This window comes from Emydura macquarii, unplaced genomic scaffold, assembly GCF_026122565.2.
Source record: "Emydura macquarii macquarii isolate MOO-44397 ecotype Brisbane River unplaced genomic scaffold, CSIRO-AGI_Emac_v2 contig_312, whole genome shotgun sequence".
In the NCBI taxonomy this organism is placed as follows: domain Eukaryota; kingdom Metazoa; phylum Chordata; order Testudines; family Chelidae; genus Emydura; species Emydura macquarii.
The window spans coordinates 13865461-13888167 of NW_027130449.1; the positions used below are offsets into that span (position 1 = coordinate 13865461).

Sequence of the window (22707 nt, forward strand, 5' to 3'; positions counted from 1 at the left end):
AAGTGTCAACATGCAGATGAAGAAAAATGGAAACACCTCTCAGAATGAAACCCCACAGAAAACATGGAGATGATGCCCTTTTGGATGGATGGCTTATTTTCTTCTTTAAGTTACATGGGTCCCTTTTTACTCCTTTGTCAATGGAAGTTTCCAGGGCTGAAGGACATCTCCCAATCAAAGCAGGGGGATGTGAAGCAGCTATTTTCAGTTTACTGTAGTTGATTAAGTACATTATCTGATTAAAGAATGCAATAAACATACTCACCAAATATTTCCCCTCCGCTAGCATACTCCGTCACCAGATAAATCATCCTCTCCGTCTCCATAACCTGGACACACAAGGATACAAAGTGACAGCTGAGGAGACTGCCCAGTGCAAAAGGAAGTGAAGCTAATTGGACTTTTTGTTTGTTACTTGTAACTTTGACACAAACCGCTTTCAGCAAATTAAAATAAATGGATTGCAGTGCAGAGGGCAATGGCAGGGGAGGGGGAAATAAGAATTATTAAATGGGATGTTTTAAACTCTACTTAAAACCTTTAAAGAATTCTGCACTCCAACCCCACCTTCTGCACCCCAACCCCCCAAAATATTCAGTTGCTAGTCTCCGCTTGTTTCAACAAGCTCAGAGACTTCCCTGGGCTGCCACGGCCAAGCTGAAAGTTCACCTGAGGTATTAATCATTCATCACTCTGAAACACTAAAATAACTAGGGACGCTTTTCTCCTAAAGGAGGGACTATCTGCCGAATTAAGTGACTTTCAAATGAGTCATGATCTATCAATCATAAAAGTGACTGGCTCAAGGGCTTTGCTCTAGGTAACCTTCACATTTAAAGGAGAAGACAATACCAGTCTTCACAAAAGGCTCTGGGTAGGCATGCAGCTTTCCAATAAAGGAAGGCCAGTTACAGTATCAGACTCGTTTCTCCCATATTCAGCAAAGCAATTAAACACCAAAATCAGTCCCTGGGGAAGGTCAGATAGTTCCACTACAAAGCTGACTTGCTCTAGCAGCCATAGAATAGATGACCAGGGCACGGTAAGTTTCTCTAAGGACCCATCATGGTAACATCACCACGGATGGTGGGAGCTGGCAGAAGTAGCTACACGGGTGATACCAAACTATGTCAACACAAGGAAAGGATGTGGGAAGGGATTTCAGTTCAATGAAGAGGCACAGCTCCAAAATAACCTTTTATTTCTTTACCTCTTACTATAGACACCAAGAGCATTAGTACTAAGAGAAGATTCAAATCTAAATGTTCTTTCAGCTATTCATGCTCAGGGCTCAAAACACTCGCTCACCTGAGGCACACCTGAGAGCAGGACCACGGAGCATCATGGGGAAAGGAGCAAGCCTGGGAACAGATGGGCATGGGGCAGTCATCCTTGAAGAGGACGGATACATAGAAGAAGGCAACAAAGCAGCCTGAAGCCACTGCTGCTTTTTTAGGCCAGGGGAAGGAAAGCCAGGGAGAAAAGTGGCTGGAGCAGTTGCTCTTTGCTCAGGATGGGAGGATGAATATCAGGGAGCAAGACAGCCAAGTGCAACTACTGGTTTAACTGGAAAGAATGGATCTTCCAGCAGCAAGCTTGAAAATGTGCTCATGAGTATGTATGTGTGGAAGAGTCCACATGGGTAAGCTGGTGGGTGTAGGTAAAAGCAAGAGATTGAGGGGATACGTTAAAAATAATACATTTCCCTCTCCTTCTTTCCACTTCCCCAGAGATCTGCCCCTCCATTTTGTACAAGAGGGAGAGGGACGAAGGACGTGAAGGGAAAGAGGGAGCATTGCATTCAAAGCACTGTAGCGAAATCCGTGAGATGAGATTTTCAAGAGCATTTAACTGATTTAGGAGCACAAATCCTATTGACTTGTGGAACCCTGTACTCCTACGTCACATCAGTGCTTTTAAATGCCCTGCCCCCCTGGATTGATAAGAAAACATGGAGAGAAGCCCAGTGGGAACAGCTGGTCTAAGAAAGGCCAGAGACGGAAAGCTACATTTCAAATGTTTATTAAATCGCAAGTTAGCTGACAGTGCACAATTACAGGCAATACATTGAGCTTTTACTATTTTAATTGCAGAGCAGTGGCTTTAGCAAGAGGTGCTTTTAGGGGCATGTCAGCACAGTTTTCCACCAGAACTTCAAGGACTAGTCCGTGGACAAGCTGGTCTCTGGGAAATTTTCCAAGCCTCAATTCTAATGTTAATTTATTTTATGCATTGCTTCAAAACTGGGACAATGAAAATCAAGGAAATCAATTTCATTTCCCAACTCTCAGTGCTGAAACAGTTGGAGTGCAAACCCTTCAGGTGAGTTTGGTTTAACATCCATGTTTCTCCAAGATTATGGAAAAGTCAAACCCAATCAAAATGTTTGACTTTTTAAAAAAGTCTAAATAATCAGCCACACTTGAAATGACAGTTCCTCTCACACTAAGGGAGCCATTAAGCACAGTGGTTCTTGTTAAGAGTTTGAGCTCTGAAACATGTGGCCTTCACATTAAAAAAAAAGATACCCAATCTGGGCAACGGCAGCTGTTTAATCAGCAGGTTCTCTTTTGTTTTCCAGAAAAGCTAATAAATGAGTGTAGCAGAGACATGCCCTTGGACTCAGAATATGCTATCCAACTCTACTCAACTGTCATGTGATGTGGTTTACAGTTACCACTTAACAGTTACTCCACATGTGTGCAAAAGAAACATAAGGGGTTTTTTTACATCTTCCTGTTTCCAGGCAAACTTGGTCTCTTACATTTTTTCAGGTACTGGAGACACCTTCTCCTCTTGCATTTATTGGCCTTGGGTATTACAAACACAAAAAATGTGCCTTTCAAAATCAGATCTCTAGTGAACCGCTGTGGAGGAAAGGCTTTAATGAAAAGAAGGCTTTGATTTCCCTCTCTTCAGATTTACCAAGTGTTTTATAACAACCATGCACCATTTCAAAAATCAGAGAATAAAACTCCTGTGGCAAGCACCCCCTAAGAACAGCCAGCTGAAAAGTGCCACACAGTGGATGCTCTGTTCTAACCCTGGTGGAACGGAGACATGGCTACCATCTCTCCGAGTATTCTACATGAGGCTTTATATATTGCATAAAATGGGTTGACAAGGGCTTTTGGATCAAAAAAAGAATTCCAGGCACCAGCTCTAACAGAGAGGATTCTGTCTGTGCATTGTCACCCTGCATAACTCTTCAAATGACTGCCACAGGCATCTCACACATGGCTCTTTGACCAAGGTATCAAGGTATTAACCTTTTCCATTCTAGATTCTCAGTTTTAGTTCCTCAGACTCTAAACAGCCACCGATTGCCATGAGACATGATCTAGAAGCAGCTTTGCCTCCAGCAGACAGCAGCTGTTTCTAGGGGAAGGCAATCTCTACTGATTGCCATGGTGTCCTCTCTTCTTGGCAAACATCCAGAGACCCCAATTAAATCACAGAGGAAATAAACCTCTAAATAATGAAATTGATACCTCAAATGTTCAAAGCGTATTGCTAGCAGCAGAGTCAAGTAGTTACAAACAACATCACAGATTTTCAGTTCTAATGCGTCTCTGGCAATTCAGTCCCTTCTCAGGCTAAACTTAACGCCTGCCCAGTCTGAGACGAGAACAGCCTTTTCCTCACTTCACGATCCAGCCCTCAGGAACGGCAGACAGATGCATGTGACAGTACTGTCCACTGGCTCCTGCTCTCCTATTTAACCCATTGTTTTTAAAGCAGTAAATAAAGGGATCCTACTTGCTAATTCTATTTCAGCATCTTCAGCTCAGCAGATGGTAGCTGAAAGGCAATTCCACTTTAACAGGCAATCTTGGCAGGATCCAGGGAAGGGAGCCCTTTTCCACTGTGTCACTAACAGCCTAGCCAAGGAGACTGAGGACTAAGACCTTTTACAAGACATTTAAAGTTTCAACAAAGTTTAGTCCCCAGTTAGTTCTCTACTCACTTCACTCGGGTACCACATCACTTCTGGCCTCCCCTTTGCTGTCCCACTTGATCGCTTAGTGAGAGCAGCACCTCCTAAGCAGTGTGTACAAACCAATACCATTGCACAGAGCCGAGGAGCTCCTCCACACTGCTCGCATTGGGGACCTGTCCCCTCTGCTTTTGTCTGCCAAGTAAAGAAATCCAGAACCGCTGGAGAAAAGTCTGCAACAAAATACAGGAGTGAAGCTACTGCCACTAGTGTCATCTTCTACTGAAGACACCACAGCAAGTCTAAACTGGGAAACTGAAAGGCACACAATAGCCATAAGCAAATGGAAATAGGACATTTGATCCTCCAGTAACACAGACTAGCTACTGAAACAGCTAGTTTTGGGGGGTGGTTTTTTTTGTTTTTAATCAAAGTATTTTGTAACTTTGAAAAGAAAGATTTTTTTCCATATTTTACTATATTGAAAGTACAGAGCTAGCCTTATACTCACTAATCCTATGCAGGTAAGCCTGTGGCACAGCCCACTCAGGTAGGGAAGAGCCCATACAATGCCCATACCTGATATAATCTGATGATATGTGGGTGGCAGAGCATCTTCATAATCTGAACTTCTCTAAAAATCTTCTTGAGGTTCTCTTCATCCAGCTGTGTCTTGTCAATGATCTTTATAGCAACCTGGCAAAGAAAGAAAGAAAGAGGTCATTCACTCAGTCACCTATTCAGAATAGTATTTATTATTTGTATTACCACCGCACCTAAGAGCCTTCATCAAGGACCAGGAGCTCATGGTGCTAGGCGCTGTTCACACAGAGAACAAACCGACAGTTTCTGCCCCAAACAGCTCACAGTTTAAGATTATCTAGCTGACTCAGGAAAATTCTCCCACTGTGGCATAGACTACACTCCACAAAACAAGCAGGATTATTTTAATTCATTTTATGAATGACACTTCAGCATAGAAAGGGGAGAGGCTTCAAAGGGGTAGGAAGTCAGTGAGAAAACAACTGTGAGGAATCAGCAGCAAACTTTTCCAGTTTTGATCAAATCAAACCTGAGAACAGATGAATGGCAGGGATAAGCCAACAAAGCCTTTCCACCTGCAGTAAAACGCAGCCAAGAAGTTCAGTGTGCCAGAGAAAAATCACTGGTACCTTCCAATGCCCATCATAGAAACCATGGGGAAATGATGTTAAGGGGGGGGCGGGGGGGGCACTTATTTCATAAAGAGAGAAAAACTGAGCATCAAACAATGACAAAAAGGCCTTCCTTAATCTCAGTGTTTTCCCAAAAAGACTATTAATTCATGATCAACTGAAGCATGTTAGAAGCCTACAGAGAAGGAAACGGACAGCAGTGATATTTACTGTGTGCTCTGGTTTTGCATAATACACTGTGATGTTAACCTCTTTTGCATAATACACTGATGCAATAAGTGGACTGGTGAACATCAGCAAGGACAAGATGGTTTGTAAAGATCCTACTGTAGGCAGGTTGCCAATTAGTTAAGTGTTTGGACATTTAATTGTTCAGGTATGATGCTTTTTCATGAAGAACAACGTGCAGTTTTTGATGTTTCTTATTTAGCAAACCCTAGTACCTCCACCCAGCTGATCTTTAAAAATTCCATGTCTCAAAGAATTCCTTTGCTTCCAACGTAGACAGCCTCCTTTCCCCTCTGCTTTCTCATCAGTTCTGTGCAGCGGTATTAAACTGCTCCTCTACAGCAAGTCTTGCCACCTCCATGTGCATAGATATGATATCAGTGCATCACAATCCAGAAGATCAAACCCCATATACATCACCACCTGCACAATCCAAAGCATGTTGGTTGGAAACGGACACATACACTGCTCTTTTCCCTGGCTTCATTCGAACTAGTCTGAATCGCCATACTCCACATTACATAAGCCTGAGTTTCACTCTCTGCATCTCAATTTTACTCACTGTGGTATGCTTGATCATGCTGCCCAATTGCATAGGAAGTAGAAACAGGGGCCTCATTGTTATGAAACTGGCATCAAAGGCAATGTGAATGATCCACCAGCTTCTAAAGGATGGATAGGATTTCTGCTTAGATGGAGAATGTTTAGTTTGCTATGAAACAACCCATTTAATCTCATGCTTGGCTTTTTAATGGGTGCTTATTAAGAAGTAAAAAGTTATTTTTAAACTATGAAAAAAGTGATTAGGTAAAAAAAAGTCAGTTTTTTGAATGCCGGAGTAAAGGGTCTTCTAAAAAGTCCCATGCTGGGCTATGCACACAGAAGAAAAGTTACTCCTTTCCAATTTTCTGATCCAGTAGTAACATGTAGGCAGCAGCACACGAGGCTCAAAGTTCAGCTCAGAGACAAAAGTCAGATCTATTGTCTGAAGCCAAAGAACACACCCATGATGGAACACATTTCCCCTCTAGTCCTCAAGGGACTTGTCCATGGAAACCCTACAAGGGCATAACGCTGGTTACACAAATATGCCTGGGAAACTAAAATAAGCAGGCACTTCGTGAAAAGGGACACTGCATTTTCCCAATTTTGAACAACTTTTTAAAAATATTGAACTACACTGGAATAAATAAAAAGCTTTTTCAAAGCGTTCCAGCAAAGGGATTAGACTTTGATCAGATGAGAGCAATGTGTGTCCATCACACATAGAAACAGATTGTTTAACTGAAAGCACCCGGCTAAGGACAGACGTCCATTCTGCAAAACTATTTGAGCAGCTGCACGCTGCTCTAATCTGAAGGGAGAAAAGCTAGCTCTCACTGTGTCACTATCCAGAAACCACGCCAGAGTAAAAGGGTGAGCAAAATGGAATCTGCTCTCAAAGACAGAAAGGAATCCCACCTATGGAAACTGACAAGTGCCGTGGGCGTCTGTAGCAGCACTGCAAGTCAAAACACTCCACGGCACACATCCACACATAAAATACATATGGTCCATGCTAACCAAAACCACACCCGCATTAAAAAAATAACCAGGACACTTGGCAATGCAAGACTGACAGCTACAGTGTGCCAACCAGGCGATGAGCAAAAACAAGCCAATGATTTGGGGACCCACCAGCAAGTTCTTGTTTAGAGCGGGCATTTCACACTAGAAGAGAACCACAACACAACCTATTCTGTGGTGTTATTTCTTTGATTTGCTAGTGTGTTATTTACAAAGACAGCCAATGTCAAGGAAGGATGGATGCCATAAGCCACCAAGGCGACAGAGTGGCATGGAAATGTACATTGTAATGATGTTCCTGTGGTTTGGTTAAGAACATGACCAAGGCCATTAAGCACACCATATTTCACATTTCTTGCAATACTGAAAATTCGCTGCAGGTTCCTCATTTTGGCCAGAAGCTCATTCCTGGGATGGTGAGGCTTCAGAAAGCCCAATGGATTCCCCTCTGCTGGGCGGTCATTATACCGGGAGAGCAAGATATCAAGACGCCCCACTTTGGATTTTATTTCAACGTTTTATAAAAACGTTCAAACCACGCAAAAATGCTTTTAAAAAAAATCAGAAAAAGTAAACATGAGAAACTGGAAAGCCCAACTACATAATAGCTTGTTTGCAGAAGACTACGACATTCATAGAGACCAGGGCAAGTGCTTCACATACCGGGACATGCCATGTCAATGGACAAAGAAACCGCATTGGCATGAGATCTGAAAGACATATTGACTATTTGGAAGTAATCTGGGAAGCCAGAGAACAAGACACCCATCGCACTAGGAGCTGCATGCTCCTACCAAATGCTGCTATCAGCTGTGCAAAGAGAGCAAGGGAGGGGAATGCACTACAGGCTCTTTCAAAATCTGCATTTCATCAGAGATTGTCCTGAGTCCATGAGCACAGCTACCAGGCTGGCACGCCGCGATCCGACCCAAGATACAACTCTGCTCATTTGTTGGCCTTGAAAGCTCATCCCAAAACAGCTCCAGACCTACAAGAAGAATACGTTCAGTCTTAGCATTACACAATTGGTCTCTAATTGCATGCACAGTGCGAGTCAGCAATCAGCGGTATCACTCCTACTAGCTCGGACTGAAAAGCAAAAAGGTGCTGGGGGCAGCGGCTGCTTTTGAAAGGGGAATGAATTTGATCAATGGGGGAAAAAACAAGGGTAAATTGTAAAAACACACTGAGAGTATGTTTCAATGGGACCTAGGATCTGATCGAACCGGAGTAAATAACTGCTAGCTGAAAAAGCATATGGATTAGTGTGCATGAAATTTCACATCCATGTATCACTACAGGCTACGTGAGTTAAGGGCTTTACTCAGGCATTCGCACCTTGAATGCAACAAAGACTCATATTTCATGTGGAATCGAATGTTTCCATAGCAAGCTGTAAACAGGCCTGTAAACAGAAGGCTTAACACACTAAAGAACATGCCTAACTGAGGACATTTGCTACCTTGGAATTGAACACTTGCTGCATCATGGGGAAAGCGCTTTTCAAAAAGAGAAAACACAGCCAGATGAAGAAAAAAATCTAGAACCACCCAGGAGAACAGGGGTCGGACGGTAAGCTGCGCCAGGCAGGAACCATGCCCGTCTCCTGTACAGCAGCAGGCACATTGCCACTGCTCAGCAAATGAGCGATAATTTATAGTAACCATAATCATAACACACAGAATAATAATGAGCAAAAAATTAACTCAGCCAGTCACCTGACCGTTCCCTAGACCTTTTCTGTCCTCAGTTATGGGAACTTACCTCCTTTACAGTTCCATACAGCTGTGGAATAGAAATTCAAGTGTACAGTTCTTTCAAAGTTCCTCAGAGAAATAAAACATACAGATTACAATTTTCTGCTTAAAAGTGTAGACTGGTGAAAGCCGGTCAGTTGTGCAGTACCTGCACCCGACACACCTCCCTACCCTCCAAGGCTGAGCTTCCACACCTGCCTAAAGATCTCACCTGGTGCTGTAGGTGCAGAGTTCAGGAGCACGGGCTAGACAGCACACTGCCCTCTAAATCCCTCTCCTCTAGAATCAAGACAGCCCAGCAGGCCAGCCAGCTACCTTCACATTGACGAGCCCAGGAGGAGGGCACCTAGCTGCTCTCAGATGTCCCCTCAGTCTCCAGGAAGATTGCTGGGGACTGTTGTGGGGAGAAAGTTAATGTAGTGAGAGGAGATCCAGACTGAACAAAACCTATCCAGGTCACACACCTCAAACAAGGTTTGCTTCTGTTACCAAGTGTTGTAAGGCACCCCCTCCTGACTCAAAGCACAGCACAGAGATCTGAACTGCCACCCGGCAGTCAGGGCACAGATCTATTAAGGGTAGCTTCTGATAATCTGACAGACTTGGAAGTTTTGAAGTTACGGATTTCAAAGAATAAAAGCTTTGCCAGAAAGGTGAGTGCTTTATCTATAAGCATCACAGCACTGGAGCCCTGGGAAGCCTGGGGGAGGGAGGTCTCTTGACTAGGTACCAGGTTCTTTACTGTACGCAACTGCACTGTTTTAAAATATAAAATCTGAAGTAATGTCCTAGAGTCAGAGTGCCTACAACAGCAAAAATGGCAGACAATTCAGGACAAGCCATTGGCTGATTCTGAAGGGTCAGGGTCACATGGAAATAGCAAATCTGTCACAACCCCTCCACCCCCAAGAAACATTCCAGCTCTGGTTTCAAAAGCCACTCCTGCTAGAAATGAGAACGTCCAGCAAACCAGTCTGGTGACTGGGATTAGAAATGGCTGGCCAAACCAGAGTTAGAGCTCAGGGACAGGGTGAAATGGCAAAATCAGACCCCTTTCTCCACTTCCTAAAATTGCTGGGAACTAACTGGCAGTGATTAGTGAGGTGACAAATTGCTGCTGTCATGTTCTAGGCTTGCAGCATTCTTCAGAAGAGTAACCTCCCTTGTGAAGCAAATATGGGAGCAGGGCAGATTTTCATTAGTTACACTTTTGATAAGCCTCCATTGTGCGTTCAGAGGAGAGTGCTGAATGGCAGACTGGAAAGCTAGAGTCACATGGGACTCAAAGATCTCACAATCGCATTCTTTTCACTGAGAGGATTTTCTCAGTGAGAACAAGCTTTTATAAAGCTTAACAAAAGAATGGGGGAGGGACTTTCGACAGACAGTGGCAGTGAAGATGGCACAGAGTTATCAGAGTTTTAAAGGGTCAGCATTGTAAATGGCCACAGATCGAGTACTCCTGAGCATCTTTATCTTTTTTTAAAAGTCCTATTTGAAAGCTCTCTCTCTGCCCTAGGGAAATCTGATTACACAGCCAGGCTACATGGCTTTAGATGGTGGACATTACATGGCCCAATGCAAGACAAATGCAGAGAATACATTGTGGTCGGTGTCTTAAACAAGAATAACTGAATTATTATGCTGTCCTCTCTGATGTCATCTGACTGCTTACATCAGGACTTAGTCTGTTGTGTTACATGACTGTATGTGTGCGATATGCACTCATTGCCTCACTGAACTGCTGCGGGCTTAATACACGATCTTTAATAAAAATATCAACCACAAAAAATAACTGCAGTCACAAAGGGGACATCGAAAAATACCAGCCAGAAGAGCTACGCAGCATTCTTGTAGCTGCGGTGGTCCCAGGATATTAGCAAGACAAGGGGGTGAGGTAATATCTTTTATTGGACTAACCTGCTGGTGAGTGAGATGGTTTCGAGCCAGAAGAGCTGTCATTTAAACGCTTGTACTCAAAGGGCTTTTCCACTGGATTAAACTTTCACAGAACACCATATTCCCCTTAAATAAGAGACTTGGCACTTTGTCTGTGAAGACACTTCAGTCAGAAATGCTTTGGGTACCAGGTGTACATGATATAAAAAGATCACAGTCTCCTGGGAAAGTCTGGGGGAAATCACCTTGTGCTACGGACTGAGAAAACACAGAGCCTGCCTAGGAGGTTGCAAGGAGCACTGAGGGTTAAGTTGGCACAGGGACGTTTCCTGGTTATCACTCAGCATGGATGGAAGAAGGACATGGGGCTTCAGGAATTTTGAAGAGCATTTTCAAAGAGGCAAATAAAGTTGTTTCCCCTTGCTGGCATTTCCCAGCAGCCTAATATTCTCCTTCCTTAATACCGATGATTCAGGTTTTCACCACAGAAAAACTGGCTCTGCGCACATCAGACAAGCTGACTTCCTCCAACGCCAAGTCACAGGGAAACAATTGCAACCAATGAAGTGAGCATTCCCTCCCTCAGAATGACAGTCCCATAAAAAACTACCCCACTAAGAAAGGGGTGAAGGAAGCTCTTTTCACACTGGTTGGCCAAGCACTGACATGAAGCACCACCCCATCTATGGCACCTTGAGCACACCAGAAGGTGGAAGGCAGCAAGGAGGGAGCTAGCTCTCCTTAGCTCAGCACAGCCAGTGAAAAGTCACACAGGGAGGAAGTGCTTCTCACCTCATGGAACCAGAATGATGCTGAATTTTAAAAGAGACATTTACACGGATATCGATCCCTACTGCAAGTCAAGTCAAGTCAGAAGAGGCTAATGAGTTAATCTGAAATGAAGCCTGAAATACTGTAATTCATTGTTCCCATACCATGAGATAGATTCCCTACCATGTGAGCCATCTACTTAGCATACCAGGTGCAGCCTTCTCTTAACATCTGGCCACGTCTACACTGTGAGGCCTACAGTGGCACAGCTACAGCACGGTAGCTATGTCACTGTAGTTCTGCAGTGTAGACATTTCCTACAGCAACAGAAGGGGTTTTTCCATCACTTACAGAACTCCACCTCCTTAAGCCATGGTAGGTAGGCTGACAGATGCATTCTGTCATTGCCCTAGCCGTGTCTTTACTAGGGAGTTAGGAACTTAAATTTTATTTCCATAATGAGTGCCAGTTTGTTTCACGAGCTGTACAATGAAGTGTTCAAGGGAGTGATTAACTGACTTCTCCATGACGTCTAAAGGCAAATCCTCCTTACACAGACTTTCGGATAGTTAGCGCCCTTAGCAGGGCTGCAGGAAAAATGTCAGTCAATTGCACTGGTTTACATAAGGAACCATTTCAATCCTCATTAACTTACTTTCCCCAGCCATTCCAATGTTGTTCTAATACTCTGGCATGGCAATGAACTACATTCGTTCTCTGGCTGGAGAACAGGCAGTGGGTAAGATTTCAAAAAGTGCTTAAGTGACCTAGGAGCCTAACAGGACTTAGGCGAAGTCACTTAAGCAATTTTTGAAAAATCTTACCCAGTTGTCCTAGCAGTACTCAAAGATTTTTGGGGGGGGGGGGGGGGGGGGGGGGGGGGGGGGGGGGGTGATGCAGCCAGAGACAAAGTACAGAGATTTTAAAAGCTTGTGACAATAAAATAACACTCACGGACCAAACCAAGAGTCTTTGCTCTGCCTCGCTGCCTTTAACTTCTCCCCAACTCCTTCAATGCCATATATTTTACTATAGTCTTCTACTGGGATATACTGCAAGAGCATATTTATGTTTCTTACGTATGGTCCACTGGATGCCTCCAGTGATTTGTAGTGGGGCATAGAGGCATTACTTATGTATATGCAAAGAGGTCTTAATCAGGATCAGGGCCTCATCAGACAAACATGTAGCAAAAAGACACTCGCTTTCCTAAAGCATATACTATCTTGGTTCTTTAACAGATGCAACAGGTGGGGTAGATGGAGATGGAGGATAAGATAATCCAAGCATATTTTCATATAGGCTAGCTGGGTGCACAGCATAACCCACTGCCTACCAAGCCAACCATCACTGCCAAAAGGGTAGTTTAAGTTCTGTAATGATAGCATTAGTCACTACTTCACAGCTATTTGGTGGCTTTTATAAGGAGTTGCCTCTATCAGCCTAGTTCTCGATAAAAACTTATTCACATTTCTCCCTCCCCCCCCCCCACTCTCCCTCAGTCAATGTTCCTATTGGCAGTCTCAGGAAACAAGCCAGGGGTTGGATCAATAGGAACGATTAAGTACAGCTCTATTTTTTTAGAGGTGGACCTTTCAAGACAAAGTTGAGGTGCACAGGCACGGCAGTGTGAGGAAGCTTACACGGCCGCTGCCTATGCTGTAAAGTACTGACTCTGCGGAGACAGCACTTCCGTTTCCATTGCTGCCAACCCAGCACTCTGCACCTGCACTAAATTCCTATTTTAACCTCAAAGACAAAGGTAGCCCCACACTGAGAACAAGTATCAGAAGAAGTGTAGGCAACTCAGGTTTCACACTGCAAAAGAAAGGAACATTCCTGATTAAGGAGCCAGAAGCAATAAGACTTTCATAATATTCCTTTACGTATCTGAAGCGAGATCAGCAGTACCCAGACAGTGCGCTGAAAGCTGGCGAGCACCACCCCCATGCCTTCTGTTACCATGTAAAGGATGAACAAGACTAGACTACATTAAATGAAGTGCAAATAAGACTACAATTAGAAGTGGAACAAAACCATAGTCCGATTTCTTAAAGAGTGCAACACAAACAATATAAATCTGAACAATTAACAATTCTATTATCAAAAGTTAATGAAGCTTACAGGCTATAAAAACCATGCCAGCTCATAGCACACATGCCGCTATCAATAAATAAAATGTTCCTGCAGTTTCTAAAACATTTAAGTGTTTTCTCACTCCCTTGGATCAGACTAAAATTTAACCTTGTAATTTGGAAAACAAATTATTATATACAAGAAAGGTTATTTAAGCAATTCAGGTTAGGGAAATACCTCTTCAGACTGAGAATTGCAAGTCACTTTGTGGTCTTGTTCTCAACAGACAAAAAGAGGGTTTCAGGGTGCTTTTCAGTTGAATGGTACATTCTGTTTTTTGTATTCTAGAGCCATATCAAGAGTGTGCATTTACCAAGCAAAAAGCATTGGAAATTTCAACTGGAAAGGAAGAAGCACTGGAACGCTACACAGAGGAGCCCAGAAAAAGTGTTTTGTCATCATCAATATTGACATAATCCCTCACTGCATTGAACATGAAATCATAAAGAAGAAAAACTACATTTAGGACAAAAAAATTTCCGTGCAAGTCTCAGAGCAGCATAACCAACCCTGGAATGTTCACAAAGAACACTGGGGCCACCGACCTAATGCAGCAGCAGGAGCAGAGAATTCAGAAGTGCATCAGCTCTCCACATCCTCCCAGCTTGTGTGACCTAATGCAATGCAGCATGAGGAGCCCTTCGACTCTACAGCTCAAACCAAGCTTCTAGGGCCTTCCAAAGTCTTCGGCTCAAGTAAAATTATAACCACATGCCTTGCATCCAAGGAATCTGTCTCTGTAGTGTTAGCGTCTCTATGGCACAGGAAAGGCAAAATATGGTCTTCCAACTCATAAAACCCAGAATCAGCCTAGGGTTTAAAAAACCAAAGACAGAACCAGCAGGACTCATTTCGAAGAACACAGGTGACAGTCTTTGACTCCACCATACCAAGTGCTCTGCCATTCTGCTAAAAAATAGCAGTGCTCACATAATTCTCATAGAACTGCTCAGACAGTTCGCAAAATATAAACCCTTAGCTACAGGCTGCTTTCCCTTTTTTTTTTTCACAGTTTACGTTTAACACAGCACTGTACTGTATTCGCGACTTTTTTTTTTTTTGGTCTCTGCTGCTGCCTGATTGCATGCTTCCGGTTCCAAATGGGGTGTGCGGTTGACCGGTCAGTTTGTAACTCTGGTGTTCGTAACTGTGGTTTTACTGTATGTATGTTTTAAGGCCTGACCGCTGCTCTGCTCAGACTTCATTATGGTACAAGAATAGGTATTAGGTGAGTCAAGGACTGGAAATGTGGGAGCAGTGGCACAGAACAGAGAGTAAGTAGCAATACAAAACCCGCTTTCTTCAAGCAAACAGGGAGGCAGTAGCAAAGGAGACAGCCAGCTGATGAACCTGCATATGGTAGAAAAGACAGCTGCAAAATGAGGTGGGACAGCAGCTGATACCCAACAGCCAAAGGGAACATAGAAAGGGGAGCACGATGTGCCAGGATGGGTAACAAGGAAGAGCAGTACCTGAGTACAGAAAGAGGAAAGCGGGGGACACTTAACAGGCAGATAACTCAAGCAAGGAATAGCTTTCCTCCCCCTCCTAGTGAAAACTCATTTTGAAATTGACAAAGTCAAGCTGTCTACATAGTGCTAAAGGAACAGACAAGAGTGAAATAAAAAGTGATGGAGCCATTTCAAGGATTCTTGACTGACTCCAGAAGACCTTAATTGAGCAAGTCACAAGCACTGAAGACTCTGCCTGGTATCTGTCATTCCTCCAGGAGATAGGCTATAAGCTTATCTTATGGCTGGCAAATTAACGTCTAAAACACCTGGTCCCATTGATTTTAATGTGACAGGGATCTGAACCTGGTGTTGCATACGTCTATAACAATGGTAAACTCTCCACTTCTGGCGAAAGGAAAACTAGCTCTTCTCCTGTTCCGCCATTGTAGGCACCTCAGACACCTTTGCTGTGATTCACAAAACAAAGTCATAGCACAACTTCTTACAAAGGCAGCGACTGAAATTCCACTGAAACTCACTCTTTCAATCCAGGAGCTACCATCTCCCTTTCAAAGAAAGAGAAAACATTCAGCGAAAGTTAATGTGCGTCTCAAACGTTTGCCTTTTTAAAGAGCAGTCCGTGAGACTGCTGGCTCTGGCTCACTCTTGTTTTCTCCTTTCCAAGCTTCCAAAAGCCACAGTCGTCATTACCAAGTGAAAAGCCAGCAAAATTAAAGTTGTTTTTTTTGACCCACAGTTTCCCAAAGTAGGTCAGGGCTGTACGTCATTATTGGGTTTTTTCTCTCTTTCAAACATATTTCAGTGCAATGAGCCGGCAGAGATGTACTAACTCTGAGGCAATATGCTGCCATAAATTTCAGGAGCACACACAATTTCTACTTTTAAACAGTTGTGTTACTAAGAATGTTTGTGCTCCTACAGTACTCAAAGGATATCTCAGAAGGCAAACAGATGAAAGGTTTTTCTGAGTGACTGTTTAATCATCAAAAACATAGCTGCCTGGAGAACAGAACCAATTCACTATTCCACACACACCAAAGTGTGGTCTGCTAATGCAACTGTGCTCTAATGGCTCTGTCTTTAAAATGTCAGCTATTATTTTATAGGCAAGCATTAAAGACCAGTGGGATCATCCCCTTGGGGCAAATTAAAACCCACTTGCATTTTCATTCATGCACAAAACATCTAGCGAAATAGAGGAACAACAACAAAAAAGGGCAATTCGCTTTAAAAACTAGTCCATATCAGATACAGTGTACGAGAAAGGCAGGCCAGAATAGGACGGTGAAATAAAAATAACCCACTATGATTGCAAAGTGACAAGCTCACAAACCAGCTAATAGCAAATGCTGAAGTAGCATTAAAACCACTCCCAGTAAAGGAGAGCAAAGAAATGGGAAGTCAGGTGATTACACACAACCCTATGTCAGCAACTAACAGTGCAGGGCTGGGGACATTCATTGGAAAAGTTTCTGGGAAGAATTTTAAAATAGCAAATGTTAATTCACCACTAGTTAAAGAAACCACACATCTTTATTACTAGACACTTGCTTTCTAATGACAATTACAATGATGTTCATCAAAACATGGGTACTTACTAGGTAGAAATGTGACGCCTACTTGAATGGTTGCACGGGTGCATATTTGTGCTAAGTACAGCATATGCTGGCCATAATTATCCCACATACATGTACATAGTGGAAATTATTCTATTCCCAAACAGGAGTGTTATTGGTCTAACTTCACCAATAGCATTGCCATTATTCACACTGTGCTAGTCAGGATCTGGGCCCCGTTGTGCACACATATAGGAAGAGTGTCCCTACCAAAAGAGTTTACAGTCTCAAAGGGCAAAGACAAAGTGGCATGAAATTACCAGTTTCACATTTAATTACCATTATGCTATTCCAATTATTGTAATATCTGCTATGATTGATAGGCTTGTTCTCATTTCAGCTCAACCGGGCTAGCCAGAGAGCATTGGAGGCCTCTCAGGACTTGACTAAATACCCAAGAGGGCAGCTGAAATTCAGAGCAACATTCAGTTGCGTTTAATTGATGTGTAGATTAAAGAGTATTGAGGGGGAACAGCTGAGAAACGTTTTAGGATGAATAATTATTGGTTACCATAAAGTACACAGTATTGAGCAGCAAGGAACTATCTCCCAATTTAGATATTTGGAGATGAAGAAAATAATTGAAAGAGGTTTTTCAGCCTCAGAGACCTGCATCTCCCATTTAGAGTTCTCACATGCAGTTGTTAGTTTGTGGTTAAATAAAATACTTCCCAGTAAGACACTGGAAGATGGTGGAAAAACCCCTTGAAAAAAATCTTTGCATCTTAGCCTGGGACTACAGAAAGGTGTTGGCCTTCTGCCCCCTTAGGGTAGACTGCCTGTCCGTTTTTAGTGACTAAAGACCAAATACTAATTCATTTGGCACCTGAAAAGTTAAGAAGAGTTGGGGCGGATGCTGTCAAATACTCTCTGGTTCAGTGCCATTTCTACACTCACAATTTGCATAGCTGCAAGCTCAGTGAGAGGAAACTTGTAACCAGAAAGAAATGAGAGCCCTCTAGTTCCTCCACTCAGGGGCCTCTCTACTTTCCATCCAACATCATGCTCAGTTCTACATGGTCTAACCCAGAGATTTGTGAGGCCAGAAGATTTTAATTTTCTAAAGCCACTCTCTCACGTAAAGTTCCCGATTAGCAATTGTGCATCTTCCTCAGTCCTGGGATGGCCAACCACACTGATGTTTGGAATTTAGCAAGATGGACTAATTTAAATCAAAGTAATTTATATCACCAGTGTTTATCATTATTGAAATCAGCAAGCAGGAAACCTTGATTTAAATCATTCATTTTTGCATTCATACTTTGTTATTTTTCTAAAGAAAGGTTGATATAATTAGAACACACTGATTTGCAACCAAATATAGCCTTTACGCTAAATTTGGTCATTTTTGCTCACCAGCAGGATACACTAGATCTATGCACATTTAAACAACTATGCATCTTAGCACACATTTGTTCAGATTTTTAATTTACTTGTTTTATTATGTTAAGAATTGCATCATTCAATATTTTCTATTTACTAGATGATTAGTTTTTTTAAAACTAAAAATTTGTAACAAGCTGCATTTGGATATATTTTGGAATACAATTCAAAATGCACAAACAGCATTTTAAAACTGTTTCATTAGTTAAAAAGTTTAATCACTTAAATGCAAATCATGTTTTGATAAATAAATGAAGTATTATCTGTAGTCAGTGAATTGAACTGATTGTTTCTGGTCACCGTATCTTTTAAGACTTTAGAACTAGTAGATCTCACCCTCTCACATTTCATTTTTATTGATTGAAAGCAGAAAATGAGCCTTCCTGCTCTTTCAACTCCCAATTGGTTTCTTAACTTTGAATCAACTTAATCAACTGAGCTAGCTGAATAAACTGAAATAAAACATTCTCTCTGCTCCTGCAAAAAAAGTTACTAGTGTCAAAAACTGGTTCCAGGTGCCTAGTCAATAACTTCCACCAGTTCAGTGGCTTGACTTTCTTTAAAACTTTGGCAGCCAACATATATGGCTTGAATATTTTTTTTATTTAATTGAAATGTTCACAGATTATTGTAAATTCAGGCCTTAACATAAAAATTAGATTTGAAATAATGACTTAAGAAGAAACTTGTATTTAATTTTTTTTTTAAATCAGAATTTAAATAAAATCTATTTGATTGCTTTTAATACCATTTCTCCTGAATAAAATTGAGTTAGAAGGTAGCAATGTGTTTCAGCAGACTGCTGCATGGGCCATCGTTCCTAGGAGGATAGTGAGGCTGTCCAAGGGCAGAATACCAGATCCAGAGAAAAGTTATGATATTCAAAGAAGCACACAGACTTCACAGTCAAACTGTCTAGCTCAGATCTCACTGAGCAGAGACTCGAAGAAAGAATTATTGCATAATGCTCCCCTCCATTTCTTTGCAGTAGCAACTACAGTACTTTGAGCTATGAATTTAGGAAGCCATTACTACTGGAAGTTCTGAACAGTAGAAGCTGGTTAGAGCAAGAAACTAAAGGGTATAAACACACTGGTGTTTTTATTTCTAGGGCAGACTCAAGGCACTTAACACATCTGTAAATGTTTGGAAACTGTTCAAACTAGCCTTTGTTCCATGATCCAAACGTTTGTAGTTCATGTAGGGATCAGCAGAGGTAAACCATAAATATTTGTATCCAGGAACTAATATCTGGGGAGGCTGCCACAAACATGCTGAGCACCACAAGTTAACTAGCAGTAAGCTCAAGGTAAAAAACTAAAAAAAGCCCTACCAGGCTTATCACTGCTATTAATTGGGAAGCAGGCTAATCATAGCTCAATTCTACGAAGAAAATGAAAACGGAGTATAACAGCATGGTACCGACAGACCTGCTACACTTGCGGCACAATCATGAAGTGGTGGCCTGACTGTTCTACATAAGGTAAGAGTCGGGCACTCAAGACCCATTACACCTGGAAAGTCACCAAACTCAGAGCGGGAGCAGTATGACATGGGGAGAGAGGGGATGTCCCAGGTAGACAGCTCTCAGGTCATTTAAGGCTTTACAGGACATAACCAACTACCCCAATTCCACCCAGCAATCAAAAGCAGCCAGTGCAGATCCTGGAGCACTGATGTCATACTCCCAGCATAACACTCCGCTTAAGAAGTGAGCTGCTTTGTTCCACACAAGCTTCAGCCTCCCAATAGTTTTAAGGTATAATCCCGCAGAGAGCACAACGCAACAGTCTAATCTTTACATAAAGGCGTGGACAGCAACGCAAGCCCCGCATCCAAAAGGAAAGGATAACCTCCCGAGCGCCAGTCAATTTTCTACCATTTGTGTCTGGTCAGGAGCACCTTGTTACAAGAGTTTGGATGTAGCAATGTCTTGTATGGTAGGTGACCAATATATGCAGCAACCAGGAGGCACTGACAGTTTAACAGGCATGTGTTTTTCTAAGAACACCATATTCACAGATCACCTTGGGAGTGAGTGAAATGTCCTATAACCAAAACACAGCTTTCACTAAGATTCTAAAAGGAGTCTGATTAGAAATGCCAAGAACTATATGCAAAAGAGTCACTGAAGAGTTGCATACACAAGTTACAGTTTCTCATAGTGTTCACTAAGTGAAATGGTCATTACCTTCCTGCTTGCTGATTTAAATCACGATTAAGACTGGCAATTTAAATCAATCCAGCCTGGTCCCAGCCATACCATATATTTGAAACAGATCTAGGACTACTGTATTATAAGTGGGTCCCCTGGTGCAACTGTTTTCAGAGTGCTATGTGCCCCAGTCTCAGAAAAGTCTCAGTAAATGTATCTATGTTCCCATCTAACAACATGGAAGAAACTAACCTAATCAGAAAGGCCTCCGTTTGTTGTAGTGATAGCCTCTTCCGCTGAAAGAAATCTTGGCTGATGGTACTGCTGAATTTCCTGCCATTTGCTCTCTTAACAAATTCAAATGCCAAATCATGGGCCAAGACAATCCATCACCTCAATAGGGAGTCCGTTTGTAAATGGAGGTGAAGAAAAAGGGAGTGAACAGATCACATCACAGATTAAAGAGACTATTAGAGGAAGCAGCGTCCTTGTTACAGGACATAATGCCCTCTTGGTGAGATTAGAAATGAATGCAAACATCTGTTTATGGATTTAAATTGTGGTTAATATTCATATATGCTTCCTTGAAACAAATACTGTTCTGTTTGCAACAAAGAAATTAAATCAATACTGGCACTTCAAGTCCGTACAAAGGAAGCAAGGAAAGAGAGGCTTAGACACCTGGCCAAAAAAACATTGGATCACATACTGGCTATGAAAAAACACTGATAACGTATTACTCATTCAGATAGGGAGATTACAGCCATCAAGTTTTCACTAGGCAAAGCACAACTAGCAATGATCAGCCCACACAAGCTGGCGGCTTAATGGCAAGAAGCTGAACAGAAAATGTTCTGTTTGACTTCTTGTGTAATGTGACCTTTCTTGCTCAGGAGACTAAAGATCACAGTGAGACCTGAAGAGGAAGCCCATGTGAACACAGGTTCAAAAGTGTAACTAGCTATTTGGTTAGCAGCATTCATTAAAGATACTGCTCTACAGTCCATCTTAAGCAGGCACCGAGCTACCAATACGCAAGCTCTCCACTCTAATTAAAGACAAAAACCCAACACTTGCTCTAGCTCAGGAGGATGGCAGAGGATGTTTCATTTCTCAGCTAGTTCACCATGGAAGGTATTTCTGCAAAAAGCACTTAAATGTTTAAGTATTTATTTCCACATGCAGATTAGCATTCTCTGCCTATCTGCACAAGAAAATGCCAAGAGTTCTAAAATTATTCTTCATATAATATTACCTATTTGTGACATCACTGAAGAGAGAGAGCTGTAGGATACGCCAACGTGGGTATATTGGTACTGCCCTCTGAGAGCACAGAAGGGTTGGTAATAAAAAAACAGTTCAAAGCCACAGGAGCACTCCTATTTAATTTCCTGATCAGTGAGCAAATGCAAGCATTATCCCTATCATTCATCAGCAGGAGAGCCGACAGTCAGTTTTTCTCTAAGTTTATGACTCACATGTGGATACTACTTTATTAAACTCCAGTTGCTTTACACGGATACTTTTACATTTCTCTTTCTGATCACAAGTGGATGTACTTGTACTGCTAGGGGTGTCTTCTCCTCACAGTCACATCTAGTCACCAGTAACAGTTAGGTGTTCACATAAAGAAAGCTATAATGCCTAGATTTTGTTGAGCCAAAGTTGGACATAAAAAGGGAGTTATTCTCAAAAATCACTCAGTAATGGCCTATTTCCATTAAAATTAATGGCAAAACTCCTATGACTTCAATGGGAACAGAGTTAGGCCAATGCCCCACACTTTTGAAAATGCTACCTTAAATGCTTTGCCAGAATTAAATACTTTATGGGACAGACTTTTAATAGTTATGCATATGATCACCTACAAAAATAACTGGAGCAACCTCATGCTCAACTTGAATGCACAATTACAGCTGCCCACACTAAGGAATCTGCAGGTGCAAATGGCTAATGAGATGCCTAAGAGAATATTAAAGATGCATTTTTGTAATTATTATTTTGAAAATCTTTTTATACATATGCATTCTATGTAAATTCAGTGCAGCAAGGAGTTCCCACCACTGCAGGAACAAGTACACTCAGTGTAAATAAGTTACATTTAATAAATTAATGAGTCACTGTTTATCCTTCTAGGTTACTGTTTAGCCTTCTAAATTAAGACACTAGAAAATCTAGAAAAAAATGTATTCTTGTTTACCCAAGTGTTACCTAGCTGACAATTAACATCACCTGACACAGTCAGAACAACTTTGCAAGTCTAATGCAGTTGCATTTAAGTTTGGGAAGGGGGTTCTATAACAAGTTGCCTGCAATAGCAGGGAACTGGACTCCATGACGCAGGAGGTCCTTGCCAGTCCTATGTCTCGTCTCAGGTGACACTGAACAACTGTTGTCATCTTTGGAGAGGCAGCAGTGTTAATACTGACCATTCAAACTATAGGTGTGATGCCAACACTGCTGTCCTTCTTTTAAAGGCCAGCATCAAGAAGTGATAAACTGTCCAAGACAGCATCAGAGTAACAGCTGACTTCCTTACTCTACTTGTCTAAGTACTGTCCTGTGCTGTGACCTTTCCTGGCACGCAGAAGGACCAAGCAGGTTTGTCC

At 42.1% G+C, this 22707-nt stretch overlaps 1 protein-coding gene across 4 annotated transcripts in view; it reads right to left on the minus strand.

Annotated features, from left to right (window-relative positions):
* Positions 1–22707, minus strand: part of SIK3 (SIK family kinase 3) — a 131889-nt gene that overhangs the window by 58422 nt on the left and 50760 nt on the right. For all 4 annotated transcript variants that reach the window (XM_067565945.1, XM_067565938.1, XM_067565953.1 and 1 more), the window contains exons 2-3: positions 4517–4633; positions 266–329 (exon numbers count right to left, since the gene is read on the minus strand). In XM_067565945.1, coding sequence (XP_067422046.1) covers positions 266–329; positions 4517–4633 — 181 coding nt within the window. The remainder of the gene's footprint in view (positions 1–265; positions 330–4516; positions 4634–22707) is intronic.